General features: G+C 43.2%; 1 protein-coding gene and 1 long non-coding RNA gene across 3 annotated transcripts in view; one reads left to right on the forward strand and one right to left on the reverse strand.

The window, feature by feature from the left end:
- Positions 1-47: 47 nt before the first annotated feature.
- LOC125618986 lies at positions 48-9,075 on the forward strand. Of its 2 annotated transcripts, XR_007350439.1 has the most exons (3): positions 48-1,101; positions 1,495-1,644; positions 5,475-9,075. It is a non-coding gene; the product is annotated as an uncharacterized LOC125618986 (long non-coding RNA). The 2 variants fall into 2 exon arrangements; XR_007350438.1 differs by having other exon boundaries at positions 1,495-9,075.
- Top1 (DNA topoisomerase I) overlaps positions 8,856-18,653 on the reverse strand; it is a 97,960-nt gene continuing 88,162 nt past the window's right edge. The window contains exons 15-20 of the mRNA XM_048810938.1: positions 18,035-18,103; positions 17,334-17,448; positions 15,948-16,075; positions 12,105-12,199; positions 11,608-11,757; positions 8,856-10,144 (exon numbers count right to left, since the gene is read on the reverse strand). Coding sequence (XP_048666895.1) covers positions 10,042-10,144; positions 11,608-11,757; positions 12,105-12,199; positions 15,948-16,075; positions 17,334-17,448; positions 18,035-18,103 — 660 coding nt within the window. The 3' untranslated portion in view covers positions 8,856-10,041. The remainder of the gene's footprint in view (positions 10,145-11,607; positions 11,758-12,104; positions 12,200-15,947; positions 16,076-17,333; positions 17,449-18,034; positions 18,104-18,653) is intronic.

Genomic DNA, 18,653 nt, shown 5'->3' on the forward strand with positions numbered 1-18,653 from the left:
GGGTGGGCCATGATAGACAGCAGGCTCGCCCCGCCCCCTCCCTTGGTCTGTCTGGGCTATCCCGCAGGCCTCTCGTGCGACGGTCAGGTCCGCGTCAGTCTCGCCCAGTGGCCTTCAAGGATACGCTCTCTCAGAGAAGTCTCCAAGATGAACATCTCCTTGCAGGCCTTTTAGTCACGCGGCCGCACTTGCTGGAGGCTTGATTTTTGCAGCCCTCGGTGGCCTTCGCTTCCGCTTGCCCTACTGCTCGCCCCACTTCACATCCAGGCGTCAAGATTCAGGCTCTGCTTCCCCTCACCCCTCCTGTAAATTTGTCCTGTTCTCCCGGCCTTGTTTTCCACCTTCTTCTGTGCCCATTACCTCTTGGTCTCAGAACCTTCCTTTCCTCTGGAGTCAATGCTGGGTCGGTTCCCAAGGCATCTTCACCTTTGTCGTGGCTTTGCCCTCCACATAGACACAGCGGACTCTCCCACCTAGATCTCTCCTGCACTCGGGTCCTGGCATCCAACCAGCTGCTCCCCATCTCCACTTAACGTACGGTCTCACCTGTCCTCCACAAACCAATCTTTGCAGTCTCTGCCTTCTCAGAACATTGCTTTAAACTCCTCGAAGTTTGGAGGAGGCCCAGATCCTTGCAGATAACCTGGCTTCCTTTCTCGGCCTCACCCCCAGTCTGTCCATGGAGGCCTGTCCTCAAATCTCACTCTACCCATGAGCACAAGGCCCATATTTTTTCACCCATATTATTTACCTCCTTGGTCTTGCCTGCATGTGTGCTTCAGGCTTTACTCTCTAAAATGAAAATAGATCCTGACCTATGTGCGTGAGTTCCCATTGTGAATCTGCAGTCCCTACTTGGCCCAGCTGGTCCTGTCTAATGGGCTCCCTGCCTTCGTTTCTCACCACTGACCCTTCATTCTCCATTTTGCAAGCAAAAGGTCATTTTGTGGTTATTGAATAATTCATGTTCTGTCTTCCTGAAGCCACTCCCTGAAGAGCACTGCCAAAACTGAGGATACCTATGGTCATGGTGGAGCCTGCCTGACCCACGTTGAACCAAGCAGTTGGGTGACTGCCAGGACAACTTACTGCATTTCAGAGGTGAGTAGCCCAAAGAGAATCCAGCTGATCCCAGAGAAAGATCCAGGATTCTTGGGATTTGAAGGACTAGAATTTGTGAAAATGTAAGAGTTTGTGCTCAGGCAAGCCATCTGGCTAGACAGTGGTTAGTACCCAGCAACTCTGACTTTCCCTTGCTGTACAGGTACCCACTGTGCATGTGCACATTTTGATTCCCTCCAGTGTGGCTCCCCAAAAGCTCAGAAGTGTCCTCAAGGCACTTTGTCCTAAGGGAAGATAGGGTAGCTGAGATGGACTGCCACCTAGTGATAGGCCCTCAAAGTGGGAGGAAGGGAACTAGAATGTACCCAATGACTGGCCCTGTGCTACAAGACACGTGGTCACAGCTGAATCTCATTATTATCCTCTAATCAGGAATTTTACTGAGGATGAAAATTTACTGAGGATGAAACAGAGATTCAGAGTTCTACGACTCACCCCAAGAACCACATAACTAACAAATGGAAATTTGAACCCAAATCTGACTTCATCCATTTCTGTCTCACAGCAGAGTCCCTGGCTTAGGTGAGTCCTGGTGGTCAGTAGTCAGCATGGAAGCTAGCTGGCTAATATGCAGGGGTGAAGGAAGGCATGCCCACCGCTGACCCTGGGCACAGGGAACCCGGCATAACACCAGTGCTCATAGAGCATGGCGGATTGGTTTAAAGTGGTGCCGCCCCTGTCTACAGCCTGGTATGTAAAGACAGTTGGGATGAGGACTAAAGATAAAACATACTAGGAGACTGACTTCAAATGGAGTATAAGAAGACTTCTTTGGGTCTTTAGAATTCAGCAGAGGCCTTAAGGATGTGAATAGATGGTCAGGTGCATTACTAAGGGTGGGCTGGAGGAAAACACTTTCCAGGCGGGGGTAAAAGCATGTACAAAGGTCCGGAGGCCAGAAAGAGGTGGTTGAGTTTAGGCCGAGAAAGGGCTGGAGTTTACCCAGTGACGGGAAGCATAGGGAAGGTGATGGGAAGCATAGGGAGGGTGATGGGGCTGAGCTTTCTCTGCCAATGCTTGCAGCCTGCAGGCTCTAATGCACTTTCAGACTGTTTGTCTATTTTCTTGGAATTTCCCAACATGACCCCAAAAGTTCCTTGCTTTTACTCTTGCCCCTGAAGCTAGACCCCCTAGGGGCTCCAGAAATCTCTACCAATAGGAGTTTGTCTGTTGCCAAGCCTACAGTCGGCAACAGGACCCTATTTCTCTTTGGGATTTCTGGGCTAGCATTCCAGGCCTCAGGAACCTCCTTCCACCAAAGGAGATTCAGGAAAAGCAGGGCACACAGAGGGTGTGGCTGGTGTGGGCTTCCCCCAGCTCAGCATATATATGGGTGCGTAGGTGTTACTGGCAACATGTGCAGCTGCACTGTCTGGGAGGAACAGCCCGGTACCCACACAAAGCACACGCCTGTGACATCACCCAGACCATCCCTGCTTGGGCCTATTTCTGTGCACACTCATGTTTCAGCATGCCCTGGCCTACGCCATTCTTGTGCCTGGAGTGTGGGGGACTGGGAAAAATCCAGTCCAACTACAGCCCAACTTCCACACTCTGGCCTGTGGGCTTGTCTTTGCAGCTGTTTTATTTTATAACAACTTAGAACAGTGGTTGGCATATTGTGAATGCTTTGTAACTAACTTATCCATGTTGGCTCATTTCTTCCTCATTACAGCTCTGGGAATTTTCTTATTCCCACTTTACAGAAGAAAATCTGAGGCCCAGAGAGATGAAAAGACATGTACATGGTCACACAGCCAATAGGTGGCAGAGATAAGATTCCAAGCCAGGCATTCTGGCTCCAGAGTCAGTGCTGTATCACCTCCCATGTACGAACACTGTCAATATCCTCACCCCTTTCCCAAGCACTTCTATCTGATGCATTTTCCTTTTTTATTTTGTTCAGTGTTGTCAAGGTTGGGCTCTTTGGGAAGTGGACTCTATGACAGGTTAGCGGGCAGAGTGTTGATTAGGGAATGCCCCTGGGATCAGCGCTGTGGAGGGGACAGGAAGGAAACAGAAGTAGGCACGGGGGGGAAATTAAGCTGTGATGCAGGCTTGATGACAGCCTCAGCCAACCCCCAGGGAGCTCTGTTATCGGCACTGAAATGGATTTGGGTTGTCTGGGAAGAGTGCAGCTTTGGCCACAGGGCTCTGTGCAACTGAGGTGATCACAGGGGATTGGCAGCTGAGGTTTCCTGCCACCAGCTCTCCCAGCAGTTGGGGCAACAAGGCCTTCCTGGAAGGGGTGTCTCCTTGGTGGTACATCACTATGCTCACCACTAATGTATTTCTTTCCTGCCACTTAAAAAAAATCAGAATACCTTAAACAAAAATATTCTACTGTAAAAATAGGATATGAGCCAGGTACGATGACGCATGCCTGTAATCCAAGTGGCTCATGAGGCTGAGTCGGGAGGATCGTGAGTTCAAAGCCAGCATCCACCAGTGAGGTGCTAACTTAGTGAGACCCTGTGTCTAAATAAAATACAAAATAGGACTGGGGATGTGATGTGGCTCAGTGGTTGAGTGCCCCTGAGTTCAATCCCTGGCGCACACACACAAAAAGGGATATGAGATTCTAAAAGGGGGACTATAATATGGCTAATAAGGGTTGATGCAGCTGTGACAGCATCAAATATGGCTGAGCTTCCTGGCATCCAAAGCAGTTACACTTTCTATTCTGATTTCTTGGGCAAGAATTTTTTTTCCTGAGATTAAATTATAAGACAAGTTTCTCACGTGGATACTTATTTGGCTGAAACAGAAGACTCTTCTCAGTAGATTAATAGCAAATGCTAACGCAGTTTTCATTTGTTCTCTGTAATGATGGTGAATAAATATAGGAGGGGTAATTTAAAAGCATAGTTAAATGAAGCCCCTTCCACAGAGGAAGCATATTTATTGACTTGCAGTGTCCAATTTAATCCATGCATAAAACTGTGTTCGTTTTCTTTAAATTGTTCTTTTTACTCAGTTTCCTTGGGAGACATGCTAAGTAGCAGCACATGGCCAGTACTTCCTAAGCGTTCATCTTGATGTACCTTGAGCTTCACACCCTAACCTGCAATCTAGGCTCTTGACCTCTGGCCTCCAAATCTACCTATGGTTCCCACTTAGTCATTGGCTTCACAATTTTTTTTTTTTTTAAATGCAGTGTTAGGGATCAAACCAAGGGCCTCACTCATGCCAAACAAGTGCCCTACCACTGAGCCACATGCCCAGCCTGTGCATCACTTTTCTGAGGTTATGTCTTCCTGCTTTTCTCCTCACCGGGTGTGTATTCACAGGCCCTCAAGAGCCCTGTTTACTCACTCCAGGCAAAATCATACCCAGCCCAGTGGCTCCCAGGGTTTCTGCTCTTTCCAGTCTTTGCTACCTTCTTGCTGTTTGGCCCCATTGAGGCTGTGCTTCATGCTACCTACTGTGATTGCTTCATAGAGGTCGAATTATGGAACTGAAGAATGAGAAGGGGAAACTGAGACCAGGGCAGACCTGCCCCTGCCTCCCCTTGTCTTCCAGCAGTCATACCTGGTGCCACCTCTAGATTGCTTAGACAGCAGGGCTGAATCATACCAAGTTCCCACTCCTCCAGGAGTGGGTATAGAAATGCCAGCAGCACACACTAATTCCCTGTGATATAAGGGCATAAGAGCATAAGAGACACCTGGCCTTATCTAGACTTGTTGGTGGCTGTGGGGATAGAGCAAAGTAAGAGATACTGTAAATGCCTAAAAGATATAGCCCCTTCAAACAGCAAACCAACACTCATTTTCAAAATAAGTTTAAGGTGTTTTGCAGGATTTTATTTTTGCAATTAAAATACTAACATTTTTAGAGATGTATGGTTAAAAGGTCCAGATGTAAAGCTATTCAGTGACATATACTTTAGATCACATTTTATTTAAAACAATTATTCATTTTTGCATATCAATTTCTAGCATATTTCCAGCAACTCTTCCATCAATCTTTGATTTCCATGTATTTTTTACTGAGAGCCTTTTTTTTTTTAACGCATGCCTTTATTTTATTTATTTTTATTTGATGCTAAGGATCAAACCCAGTGCCTCACAGGTGCTAGGCAAGCACTCTGCCACTGAGCTACAGCCCCAGCCCCTGAGAGCCACTTTTTGAGTCATCTAATATATTTTCTCAAAACACATCACCTTCGCTGCCTTTTAAGTGGTTTGAGAGCACTTTGAAAAATCAATTTTATTGAGGAATACATGCAAAATGCACCTATTTTAAATGTAAAGTTTAATAAAGTTTGACAAATATATTTCCTTTGTGAACTCCACCCAATCCAGATGCAGAACTTTCCCTTACCCCAGATTTCCTCTTGCCCTTTGCAGCATCCCCCCTTCGCCCCCCCACTCTCATCAGGCAACCACTGGTTTACTTCCTGTCACTGCAGGTGAGTCTTGCCTATTCATAAACAGAATCGTAGAGTGATTCATCCATGTTGTTGCAGACAGGTGCTGTGATGCTGTCACTGGAAATTTTAAGTATTGTTACCTTCTGGTATACTGCTAAAACAGATTTTTCCCCCTCCATTTCTCCTGTAGCTATAAGTGATTTTCATAATAATCACTGTATCATTTTAAACATTTTATGTAGAATCTTAAATGTGCATAGACAGGAAAGTACGTATGGTGTGCTTCCATGGTCATCCAGCTTTGGCGGTGGTTATTGTTTTCTGTGGTGCTGGGGATGGAACCCAGGGCCTCACATATGCTGGACAAGGGCTGTACCACTAAATTATACCTCCAGCCCCAGGGAACTAGCCACACTTGTTTCATGCCAAACTTTACCCACTAAACCCCTCCCATGTTATTTTGACACAACCCTCAACTCTTTGTTATCCATAAATATTTGTATTTATAAAATATTGTTTTTAAAAAATATATACATAAGTACAAGATAATTACCAAGCCTAAAAAATTTTTAAAAAGTCAATTGCTATTTAGTGACTTTCAAAAGGCTTGTTTACATGGAATACTTGGGATTGGTGAGGAATGATTACCAAATCTATGTAAACTTCTTCGCCTCCTTGTTTACTCGTTTTGTCAGGGGTCTACTTATAAGCATCTAAAACTAGCTTGACTGAGATCATTTCAGGGTAGTGTTTCTTCCAAAAAAGTGCTTTTCAGTTCAAGTTAAAAAGTGTCTCATTATATGAGGGAATTCTAAGGACTGAAATATGTCAACTTGTTATTTTCCCAGAAGACAATACTCCCTCGTCCCTATGGTGGAAATGCCCATATTCAGTGTTTATGCCATTTAGAAAGTCATTTTCTCAATTACTGGATGTGGGATTGAGACAAAGAAGTGAAGAATGGGGCTGCCTGGTTTCCAGGTTGGGGGTCTAGTAGAGGTAGTGCCTTTCGCTGAGGTAGGAAAGCCAGGCCTGACAGTAGTTCCAGAGTTGATGTTCAGGTGCCCCTGGATATCCCCTGCAGAGGTTCATGTCTGGAGTTCAGGAGAAAGGCTGGAGGTAATCAGGAGCCATCACCCTTAATTGTGACTGATATCAAGAACAAGTAGGATAGGAGCCATATACCCTCAAGACCTGATGTTAGAGGTGACTCAGGAACAGCCTGATTGGAATAACGTAAAACCAGGAGGTGATGAGGTGGTAGCCATAAAGGCATTTTTAGAAGTGAGCAGTCGCATCATGTAAGATTCCTTTCATGTGAAGTGTCCCCAAAAGACAAATTTATAGATACATTATGGAAGCTGGATATGGGAATGCAGATGACTGTAAACAGGCATGAGGAATCTTCGTTGGGGGGATGGGAATGTTCTACAACTCATTGATGGTAATAGATGCACCAGTCAGAGTCACTAAAATGTCCTTGTAAACTTAATTTGCTGATTTTTTGATATGTAAAATGCTTCAGGAAGAATGTTTCAAAAAAGGGTCAGCAGCACCCAGTGCTAGAAAGAATTTAAGATGCAGAATGAAGGGCCCATTTATTGGTCACTTAGTCACTTGTGATTGTGGTCAAATTGCAGGGAGGGGAATGGAACAGACAAGGCAGGACAGATGCTAGTTGCAGTGGGTGCAGCAGATGACTCATGGCAGGTGCTTGTTTGTGAAACAAAGGAGAAACAGAGGTGGTGGTTGGAAAGGCTGAGAGTTGTGAAGTTTCTTTTTTCATTTTTTAATGTGTCAGCCTGAGGTAGACATGACAGCTTTTGGCAGGGAGCATGGACAAGACTTGCTGACCAGATGTGGAGGGGAGCACCGAGAGGAGTCATCTCCCAGAGGTATAGCTTAGGTAGCATGTGGGGGCCCACAGGGTTTCTTAGACTCTGCCCATCTGGCCTCTGCTCTTGAACGTGACTGGAAGTGAGATCTGCTGCATGGTTAGGCAAACGGGGAGGTTTGCTTCAGGCTCAAGCACCCTTCAAGGTCCTTTACATCTATCCCCCACCTCTCCTTATCTAGTTAGTTCTCATCCTGTGACCAGGTCAGCTTCCCAATTCCCGCCTCTGTTCTCCCAGGTCTGCTGACATTGCCTGGGATGCCCTTCATAGCTGTCTTGAGCAATGTCTAGTTGCTCTGTGCCTGACCTCATTAGACTTGTAAGGTCCTTTTCAAAAAGGTAGGCTCTACTTCCTGCTCAAGGTCTTCACCTGCAAGGCCTATTATACACGATTTCCAGTTGTCAACTAGTTAAGTCCTACTCAAGTCCCAAATCTTAAGGTCCACTTTCTTGTCACATAGCTACCAGCCATAGTGTGTGCACCATAGTTGTATACCAGAAGAGCCTGATGGTATTCACACTCTGTGGTCCAACTATCTCAACACTGCAAAATTTAAAAAATACTTGGTTACAATCTCTTGCTCCAAAGCAATGGTGGAGATACAGCCCCTTATTCCCTGGGGTGAGTACTGCCTTCCTTACTAGCCGGTGAACTACAGGCGGCCAATGATGCCAAAGTTTCTCAACTGTGGACCCAGCACCAGTCCTGTCCCCCAGCTCCAGGGAGAACCAACATCATCAAGGAAATGAATATGCTTGCTCATGCCAACAAGCTAGAGGGCCCAGGACCCTTTCACCAAGTGACCAATACTAACAACTCTGGCCTTCCTGTCCCCTTTGACCTGGAGACCTCACCTTTCATTCTTAGTCCCAGTCTTAACTAACCTAGGATAATGCAAGAAAACAAATTGTATAGGGACTAGCATATACTTAGAGCAGTTAGAAGTGTTCACTGACTACTCCCTCATTCAACCAATCAATGCAGGGAGAAATCTTCATTCCACCTGGGAAGGGCTTGTAGGATCTGGTCCTCAGTCTGGCTCACTACTCTCTTTTCATCCTATCAGCTTAGCCACATAAACAAAGCCTAAGACAGATACCTCCTGCTTCTGGACAGTACACATGGAAAACACTCAAAAATCTGCCTCCCCAATACTTAGCTCCATCTTGCACAACAGCATGGCTTCAGATAGTTCTTGCATGCCACCTGTTTTTGTGGATTTCCTACACTTTCCCTTTACTGGACTCTTTTATTTAGGGATGTGGGCTTTGTATGTCTTCCATTCCACTCCATACCCATTAAAAGTAGGACACATGCACCCCCTTCTAGGCCGGACCCAGCCCCATTAGCTCCGTGGGAGGAGAGTCACCCTTGCAGTTAGATCATATCCCACAAGAAGTCCCAGCCTCAGAGCCCCATATCTGGCCTGGGGTCCTCAGTAACAAAGAGGCAGACACAAAAAGTTTCCGTTAAGTTGTAGGAATTTATTTTAAATAACCTACAGTTGATTAAAAGGGAATTCATGATAAAAATAGAAGATACTTGAGGAAAGATGTGGGAAATGGACTCTGCACACACACTAAACTAACAATGCCTCTAAAACTAATGATTATAGCAAAAAATGTCTTCACATTAAAATTCTGCTTTTTATGTTTTTCCCCCATTTTTTACACAATTACACAAGAAAAAATAAAAGCCCTAACATCTTGATTATTTTTCCTTTTTTTGGACCAAATACTCATTTTCCTCTAAATTTATTGACTTGTGGAACTTTTTATACAATAAAATCTTTCAAGTGAAAGATCTGGGTTTAAAAAGAAAAAGATGGATATCTAAAAGGGTACAGAGAATGCTCAGAACAAAGGATGATGGGAAAATGGTTTCAGTCACTGATTATTTCATTATCCTTAGACTCACTCACCCTTCATCCCTCCCCAACCCCAATCTACACGATCTTTAAGATCAAGAAAAAGGTTTAAATATTTTAAAATAATTAAAGAAATAAAAATTCACATTTAAAAAGGAACACTCAAGTCAGGAAATATTTTCCCATCATGCTTTTCTGTGAACAAGTGTCTGAACCAAAACACTGCCGATGTCAGGACTGCTTCAAGTTTAATGAAGACTGATTCCCATGACAATAGAGTGAAGACTCTAACAGGTGCGCTGGGTTTTTGTTCTACTTAATTTTAAATTCCTGAAATGGGGGAAAAGGGAAGGAGTTTAGGAATTTGTTTCTATTAAAATATAGAAGTTATTGCAAAACCCTAACTGTAAAAACGCACCAATATAATCGGACTTTGCATACAGTAGCTAAGAGAAACCAAACGCCTCAGTGAAATGGCGAATTTGCTTGGCAGAATTCCAACAAATTCCCATCCACTTGCCTTCTTGAAAATAAAAACAAAATTCAAAACAAATCATACAGCTAGAATTTTGATATCTGAAATATTTTTAAATAAGTTGTCCATAGGACAACTGGCTCAGCTCTCCCTTATAATATCTCCAGGTTTATCTTTTCGCAAAGATGTTGGTTTGTTAAGACTTGCTGCCTCTCCCTCAGGTGCGAGGGTTATTGAGGCTCACAGTTTATCCATCTTCCTCAAAGCATACTGTTCCTTTTCACAGAACCCTGCCCTCTGAGACTGGCTAAAACTCGAAGTCCTCATTGGCCATGTCCATGGCCCAGGCAAACTTCTCCCGCTGGGTTTTGTTGTAAATTTTCTCAATTGGGACTCCCCACTTCTTGCACCTGCAAACAAGGGAGACAAAAAGGAGATTAGTGACTCCAGAGAGTAATGCCTAGACCAGGGGCCTGGGCTTGGATATGCTACCTTTCCTACATTATCTCACTTAATATGGTGCAACAGGCATGTCCTAAGGGGTTTACGTCATCAATTAAATTTTTTTGGGGGGTGGTGGTGGTGCCAGGGATTGAACCCAGGGCCTTGTGCATGCTAAGCAAGCACTCTACCAACTGAGCCACATCCCCAGCTCCAGTTAATTTAATCTTGACAGTGATCTCTAATAAGTGTTACTACAGATGTACAGAGAAGAAAACAAGCAGAGGTATTAAGTGATTATGTTCTTAAGCAGCTAGTTACTGATGGAGCTAAAATTTTGGTCCAAGCAGTTTGGCTCCAGAGCCCACCCATTTAATCATTGTACCACACTGTCCTTCAAGAACTACCTCAGCCTCTAGCACCAAAAAGTACAAAGTTGCTGGGCGTGGTGGTGCACACTTGTAATCCCAGTGGCTTGGGAGGCTCAGGCAAGAAGATCACAAGTTCAAAGCCAGCCTCAGCCACAGCGAGATGCTAAGCAACTCAATGAGACCCTGTCGCTAAATAAAATACAAAATAGAGCTGGGGATGTGGCTCAGTGGTTGAGTGCCCAAGTTCAATCCCACGTACCCCCCCCAAAAGGTACAAAGCTGGGTGGAGCCTCTTCCATTGGGTGTGATAATCACTACCTATGCCCCCCAAAATTCAATAACTCAAGCTTATTAAACAGCTTCAAAAATAAGCCACTTTGTTTTGGATATTATATGACAGAGATGAGGTTGGAGGAAGCTGCACAACAGAGAACTTATGTGCCTTTGTCGCCTCTGTGTAGGCTGCGCATATCTATATTCTCACTTTTGTTTTTGTCTTGTTTTACCTTCCTTCATTTGCAAAAATTTCACTGACAAGTTCTATTAAAGTGGGGGCTGAGGATGTAGCTCAGTTGGTAGAGTGCTTGCTTGCCTTGCACGCACAAGGCCCTGGGTTCAATCCCCAGCACCAAAAAACAAACAAGTTCTATTAAAGTGTAAATGGATTCTATTTTTACTTCAATAAGAGCTATGCTATGGGTTTTTCACTCTTGTACTAAAATTCCTTTAAGGATAGATAGGGATTGCACCCACATTTTTAAAACAAAACATACCCTCTAAGATAATACAATAGGATTGACTTCTTAGGGCAAGCCAGACCTCCCCAGAGGACTAGAAGTGTACTCAGGAATGGCAATGGAGGTCAACATGCTCTTAGAATCTTTCCAACCTTCTCAAGCCAGGAACAATACAAAGGCTCAATGCTGGACTTGGATTGTGACTCAGTGGTAGAGCACTTGCCCAGCATGTGTGAGGCACTGGGTTTGATTCTCAGCACTACATGTAAGTAAATAAAGTCTATTCAGAACAACTTTAAAAAAACAAAAAAGCTCAATGCTTACCAAGCCACTGTGATCCTAGGGTCCAGATAATTGAGTTTAGAGGTTCCCAAAGCAATTTGTTTATTCTCTTCTCGCTCTGTGGCCTGAACTTCCAACTTCATCAACTGTTCCTCCAATCTCTGCACAGCCTTCTTCTTTGACTCTACTACCCTGGAAGAATGGCAGAGTTATCAAGAACCGAACCGGGCCTCTGGACAAGAGCATACCACAACCCTATCCTGCCAGACCCAACAAAGGTAGAAACAGGCCCATGAACAGAGGCTGAGGCAGGAGGATCACAAGTTCAAAGCTAGCCTTGGCAACTTATCGAGACTCTTGCCTTAAAATAAATTTTAAAAAGGGTTGGGGATGTGGCTCAGTGGTTAAGTGCCTCTGGATTAAATCCCCAGTACAAACAAAACAAAACCCCTAGAATAGCTGGGGCACCAGGGCCTTAGAGGGATACTACACATTTTTCTCTCAATCAACCCGGACTTGGCACATTATCAGGTACATACTTCTTGGTCTTTGCATCCTTCATAACTTTGGCATCAGCCTTAGCGCTTTTCAGGTTCCTCCGGGCATCTGCTAACTGGTCCTTCTTGGCATCAATCTAGGCAGGGAAAAACATCAGCAAAGTTAGGAGCAAAATGAGCTAGAGAAGGGAAAAAAGGGTTCATTGAAGAGGGCGAAATCTATAAGTTGCCTCCATAAGGAAGGCTATCTTTTAGGGTTTTTCAGGTAAAAACACTTAAGCAATGGCCTCATGAAGACACAAGGAGACACAGTGACTGCTGAATTCAACTGCTGTTTTTTTCGTTTACATTCTCCATTGATTATCCAAGAAATGAAGATTCTTATAGGGCAGTGACCTGGGAATCTGGATACTACTCTAATCAGCGACCCCTAAGGCTTTAGGGGTATGTAGGCTGAAAGGGGAGTCCAGATGGAGCCTGTGCCTGGTTGTAATCTTCATTTCAAGAATACTGTGGGAGAGAAGTACTTAGAATTCTGGGACTGAATACTTGCATCTACTGAGCAAGCCCAACATACTCCTCACATTCTGCCAGCACTCTGGAAAGGAGCTGCCAGCGTCTGAAGAAAAATGATGCACTGAAGAGAATATCCAAGAAACTATGAAATGGCAATTAAAGATGTCCCAAACCAATATAAGACGTGCCTTTGGTATTCTGTTTCAGAAAGGAGAGAAGTCTGAGGTAAGAAGGAAATCAGTGTCAGACTTGGTGGCACACTCCTATAATCCCAGCTACTTGAGAGGCTGAGGCAAGAGGATCACAAGTTTGAGGCCAGCCTCAGAAACTTAATGAGACCCCATGTCAAAATAATTAGAAAGGAATAGGGAGTTGGGATTGTAGCTCAGTGGTTGAGTGCTTGCCTAGCATGTGTGAGGCACTGGGTTAGAGTCTCAGTACCATGTGTAAATAAATAAATATAATAAAGGTCCACTGACTTAAAAAAAAATAAAGTCTGGGGATGTAATTCAGTGTCAGAGCCCCTGGTTCAATTTCTAGTGCCCTGATATCCCCACCAAAAAAGAAGGGAATTAGTTAATCGCTCAAAACAAGAGATGTGGAAACATCTTGGGGAATCCTACAAAGGAAGAGACAGGGGAACCCTGTTTCAACCATTCTTGCTTGTTAGAACATTTCTGAAAAATCTATTTCTCTTAGGGTACTTCTTAGAGATGGCAGCAGCTATCTAGCCATGTGTCTAGAGTTCAAACCAGTGAGTTTGCTCTGGTGGTGTAGGAAACAGAACCTCATCCTTATGATCACCCTGCTAACCTAGAAGGTCAAGAAAACCTCACAAAGTAAATATACACTTGACTAACACATACTAGGTTACTGCTCACTAAGCCTAGAATTCTCAGATACACACACACAGCCCACCCAAGACTAGAAACAGAGGCCACCATTGTGAGATAAAAATTAAGCACGTTTACTATACATGGCTTACTTCCAACAGCTGTTGTCAAAAGCCAAGATGAAGGAACCAATTCTGTATACAAAAGCATCACAGACACCACTAGCCAGATTCTTCTTGGGCTAAAAATGCAGCAAACCACAATCTTAACCATTTCTGAGAATGCTAAATTGGCAGGCTATGTCAAATTCTCTCTAAGCATCAAAGACTCCATTGATTCACTTAGCAAATGGGCGTGTGTTTGCTTTGGGGGCATATATATAGGAGAGGGATTCTGGGCTTGGAGGTCTGGTCTAGCAGGCAGTGTGGGCTGCCCAAATAGTGGTTCCAGAATGAGAGCGACAAAAGGTCTCCTCATTCTTCTGGGAGGGTCTCCTGAATTAGGTAAATAGCAACCAAACATTCATACTTTTATTTCTAGTGTGGAATGATAACATGAGAAAAGTAAACAATACTAGATGACCTCTACTTAACAGAGTGGCAGCAAAGGGGAGCTGTTTGGATGGGTGGTCTATAGGGTTCCTTGCTTGCCAACCATATGCTTCCAGGATTCAAGAAGTCTATGGCTATATATTTACTCACTGTGGACATGTACATTCCTTCAGGACCACCAGCTGGCTTCTAGAGTGGTAACTACAGATTGCCTGTGTCTTAGGACCCAGATGTACTTCTAGGTGTTTATTTTAAAGTAATTACAATAGAAGAAAAACACTGTGAACTGAAAATCTCTATGATGTCTCATTCCACATCATTTTAAAACTCTAGTAGTCTAAGTATAGAATCTCATAAACTTGGCTGGAAAAAAGTTATCTGTAATTTTTATTAATCTCTAGTTGACACTGAGTATTTCTTTAATTATGAATATGGGCAACAAACCATAGTAACATCAGTAGGACCTGTGAGTATCACCAAAAGATGTTATATTTATTTTCATATAATATTACAATTGGAGCCAGGTGTAGTGGCGCATGCCTGTAATACTAGTAACTGTGGAGGTTTCAGACAGGAGGATCACGAGTTCAAAGCCAGCCTCAGCAACAGTGAGGCACTTAACAACTCAGTGAGACCCTGTCTCTAAATAAAATACAAAATAGGGTTGGGGATGTGGCTCAGTGGTTGAGTGTCCTTGAATTCAATCCCCAATAACAACAACAACAACAAAACAATTGGTGCAATAATCTTGAAATACTATTTATACGCATTACTACCTTAAAATTTACAATATTAGAATTATCAAGTTTTTTTTTTAACAAAAAGAATTTTTCGATATTTATTTTTTAGTTTTCGGTGGACACAACATCTTTATTTTATTTTTATGTGGTGCTGAGGATTGAACCCAGCGCCCCGTGCATCCCAGGTGAGCGCACAATTGCTTGAGCCACATCCCCAGCCCCTACCCTCAAGGTTTTTTTTATTGGTTTCCTTTGGCCCTGCATATCTGTCATAATAGTGAAATATCTACAAACTTTAACTGTAGGTTAGCAAATTAGGATGGTTTAGTTATGCAGCCACTGCTAAAAAAATACTCATCACAGGCCAAGTACACTGACACATGCCTGTCACCTGAGTAGCCCAGAGGCTGAGTGAGGCAGGAGGATGTTAAGTTTGAGGTTAGCCTGGGCAACTGGGTGAGACCCGGTTTCAAAATGAGGAGGAATAAAAGGTGGGAGGCATTGAATTGTTTGCACATTTACACATCAGTGTCTCTGTAGACCATAACTGTGGCATACGGCTAATATTGAGCAGATGCTTGATGATAAACTATATTGTACCATATGATAAATAATATGTGTACCAGGATTAGGGGGAACTCAAATATTATTTCAACATCTTTTTATTTTTTGAGATGGGGTATCACTTTATTACCCAGGCTGGGCTCAAACTTGCTATCATCCAGCCTCTGCCTCTGAAGTAGGCTGGGATTACAGGCATGTGCCACCGTGCCTTAATTTGAAAAGAGCTCTTTTTCTTTCTTTCTTTTTCTTCTTGTGGTGCTGGGGATTAAACCAGGGTTCTCACACAGGGTATGGCAAACCTTCTATCACTAAACTACATCCCTAGCTCTAGAGTTGTATTTCTGAGCAACAGCAACAAAACTTTCTTTATATCTATTTTCCTCATGTACAGTAGCAAAAGCACATCAAGGTTAGCACTTCAAAATAGGTAGTGGCCAGTATAGAACTTCTGACCACAGCAGAAAGAATTCCTGTACAACCGGCACCTTGATATTCATAACTACTATCATACTGTCACTATTTATTTATCCTTAATATGGACAGACCAAGACTGGCCTGCAGATATCCTGGTTCAAAAGGCTGGATTATAAAAGACTCCTCTTTGCAGGTTATCTGCAAAATTAACAAGTTGTAGACAAGTTTCCCTTCATTTTGCTACCCCATCATCTAGTCCCAAGGTACCTTAGACTGCAAGTTCATCATAGACTTCTCAAATGTTTTTGGTGGTGCCCTCTGATGGTTGCAAAGAATAGCAACAGCTCGATTGGCACGGTTATAAGAAAGAATCTTTGCTGGAATATTCTCATCCGCTGTAAAAAAAAGATGATAATAAGAGTTAGTTTGTATGCCCAACAGTGCACACATGTCAATGATTTTACTGGCCCTTACCACACTCAAATGATGAAGTTTCTCCCAAGGCACAAGGTCAAAATTCAAGAGTTAATGGTCATAAGAAAATGACAACATGAAGTGTATATGTAAACCTAGCCTGGATGAATTCCCTCCATAAGAGGAATTTGAGTCTCCTTCTTTTTTCAGTTGTTGATGCACCTTTATTTTTATTCGTATGTGGTACTGAGAATTGAACCCAATGCCTTATATGTGCTAGGAAAGCGCTCTACCACTGAGCTACAGCCACCCCCCTCTCTTTTTTAAGGGTCTCATTGTGTTGACCACACTGGCCCTCAACTCCTAGGGTCAGTGATCATCCTGCCTCAGCCTCCTAAGTAGCTGGGACTATAGGTAAGCCAACATGACTGGCTTGTTTCTATAATATAGTGAAATATACACCCATCTTTTTGTCCAAGGAGTCAGGACAGGGACTCTTCTGATGCCCCATTCCTGCTTTCTACCTACTTGTCTAAAGGAGCCTAAAGAAATGTATAACTGGAAAGGAGTCTGTAGATGAAGATGAGATAAAGAAACCTTAAGTTTCACACTTTAAGCCACAAGGCAGTATACTGTTTAAAAAGGAAAACTATCAATGTCCTGCAAAGAAATATTTTACCTTACTGTGTGGCATTCTTTATCCTACCCTAAAATATTGCCCCTCAACATGCCTATCTCTGGCTTTTCTGGCTCATATTCTAAGACCACTTAACATGTTTACAAAGGACATTGAAAACTTAGTAGTGACTGGTCCCCCCATGGGAGTGTGGGGGTTGAGTGCGGTAGGGAGCTGTGGCTCTTGGTAGTATCTTCTGTAGCTAGTTTTAACTTTATTCTCTCCAAGTTAAAAGAACATCATAGTATTACCTCTTCCTTCACCTTGTGAGCTTTTTAAATAACATATATGTAAAACACAAAACCCAGGCATTTTCTAGGCAGAAAGAAAAGTTCTGTAAGGGTAGGAGTAGGAGAAACAGCACTTATCCTATTCATACAACTAAGCTTTAGTGCCTTTTTTTTTTTTTTCCTTAAAGCTTTAGCTCTTGATAAAGGCCTGGAGGGAAAATGTTTCCAGTCACAATGGTGAGAAGAAAAAGTGGAACTAATCTAGGATTTAGCTAAGCAAGGACACTGGCACCATCAGCAGGATGTGGCCACGTGTGGTCAAGCAACACTTACGGGCTGTGAGTTCTTTCAGCTGTTGCTGTAGCGTGATGGAGGCATTGTAAGTACGGAACACCTTGGCTGTCAAGCCCTCCATGAGATCCTGAAGGTGTTTGTTTAGAATACCAGTCTGGAGAAAATAAGGCAAGAGAAGAGAGGGGATTTTGGGATTGAGGTAAGAGGCACATCATCCTGTCCCTTCTGGCAAGCCCTAGGAGTTATTTATGCTAGTGCAGTTGAAATCTTGTCAGGTTTACTGTCTTCAAGTGGAAAGTTAGTTAAGAGAGGGAAAATAATTTCATACTATAGGATTACATGATGCCTCCTTATGAAGTACTTCAATTCTAAGCAGGCCAATAAAGCAAATTTGTCCTTCCCTATTAAGATTTTCTCTGGCAAGCTCTCAGGTGCAAATCTTGGGTCTCCAGAAGTGGCTGGGTATCCAGCTAATGTAAGCCTCTGTAGGAAACAGGGAAGAATAAAAGGCAGGGCTCATCTATCCCCGCCTCAGCACTTTGGCAGTTGTTATGCAGTAGAGGTGTCTGCTTCTGGCCAGATTCACTGTCTGCCCTGACGGAGGAAAAGTACACATAATGCCATGGGACAGACTTGGCTGAAGGAAGACCTCGAACCATCCCACTGGCAACCATCTCCTTTAGGAGCTTGTAAGGCCCAGTTTAGGACTCCCTTCAGCCCAGTGTGCTTTGTCCACTCACATTTAGTCTATCAAAAAGATCATCCTCAGGCTGCTTGTTCTCCATAAATAGTTGCAAGTTCTTAAAAACCTAGAAGAAATAAGAGAAGTCTAATTATTATTCTTTTAAAAAAAAATCTTTAGAGGGCTAGGGTTATGGCTCAGAGGTAGAGCGTTTGCCTACCATGTGTGAGGCACTGGGTTTGATCCCCAGCACCACATAAAAATAAAATAAAGATATTGTGTCCACCTATAACTAGAAAATAAATATTAAAAAAAAAATCTTTAGAGCTAATTTTCAAACTTAAATAGAAAGACTAAAGTACAAGGACAATCTATAACTCTTTACCCAGATTCTCTGTGTTATAATAATCTGTTCTGAGCCAGTTGTGGTTAGTTAACATAGCCCTTGAGCCCTAAATATTTCAGTGTGTATTTCATAGGAACAGAATAGAAATATTCCCTTTACGTCGATACACTATTTATGAGTTGCATGAATTTATATTGATACACACTGTTGTCCAAGGGGCTAGATTACTGGGATCTTATGTGTCTTTTGTTCAAGCCCAATACATTGAGAATGATTAGGCTGGGACTATCAGCTGCACCTCTGAAATGATGGGCTCAAAATACCTGGAAAC

Source organism: Marmota marmota, unplaced genomic scaffold (genome assembly GCF_001458135.2).
Source record: "Marmota marmota marmota unplaced genomic scaffold, marMar, whole genome shotgun sequence".
Lineage (NCBI taxonomy): Eukaryota > Metazoa > Chordata > Mammalia > Rodentia > Sciuridae > Marmota > Marmota marmota.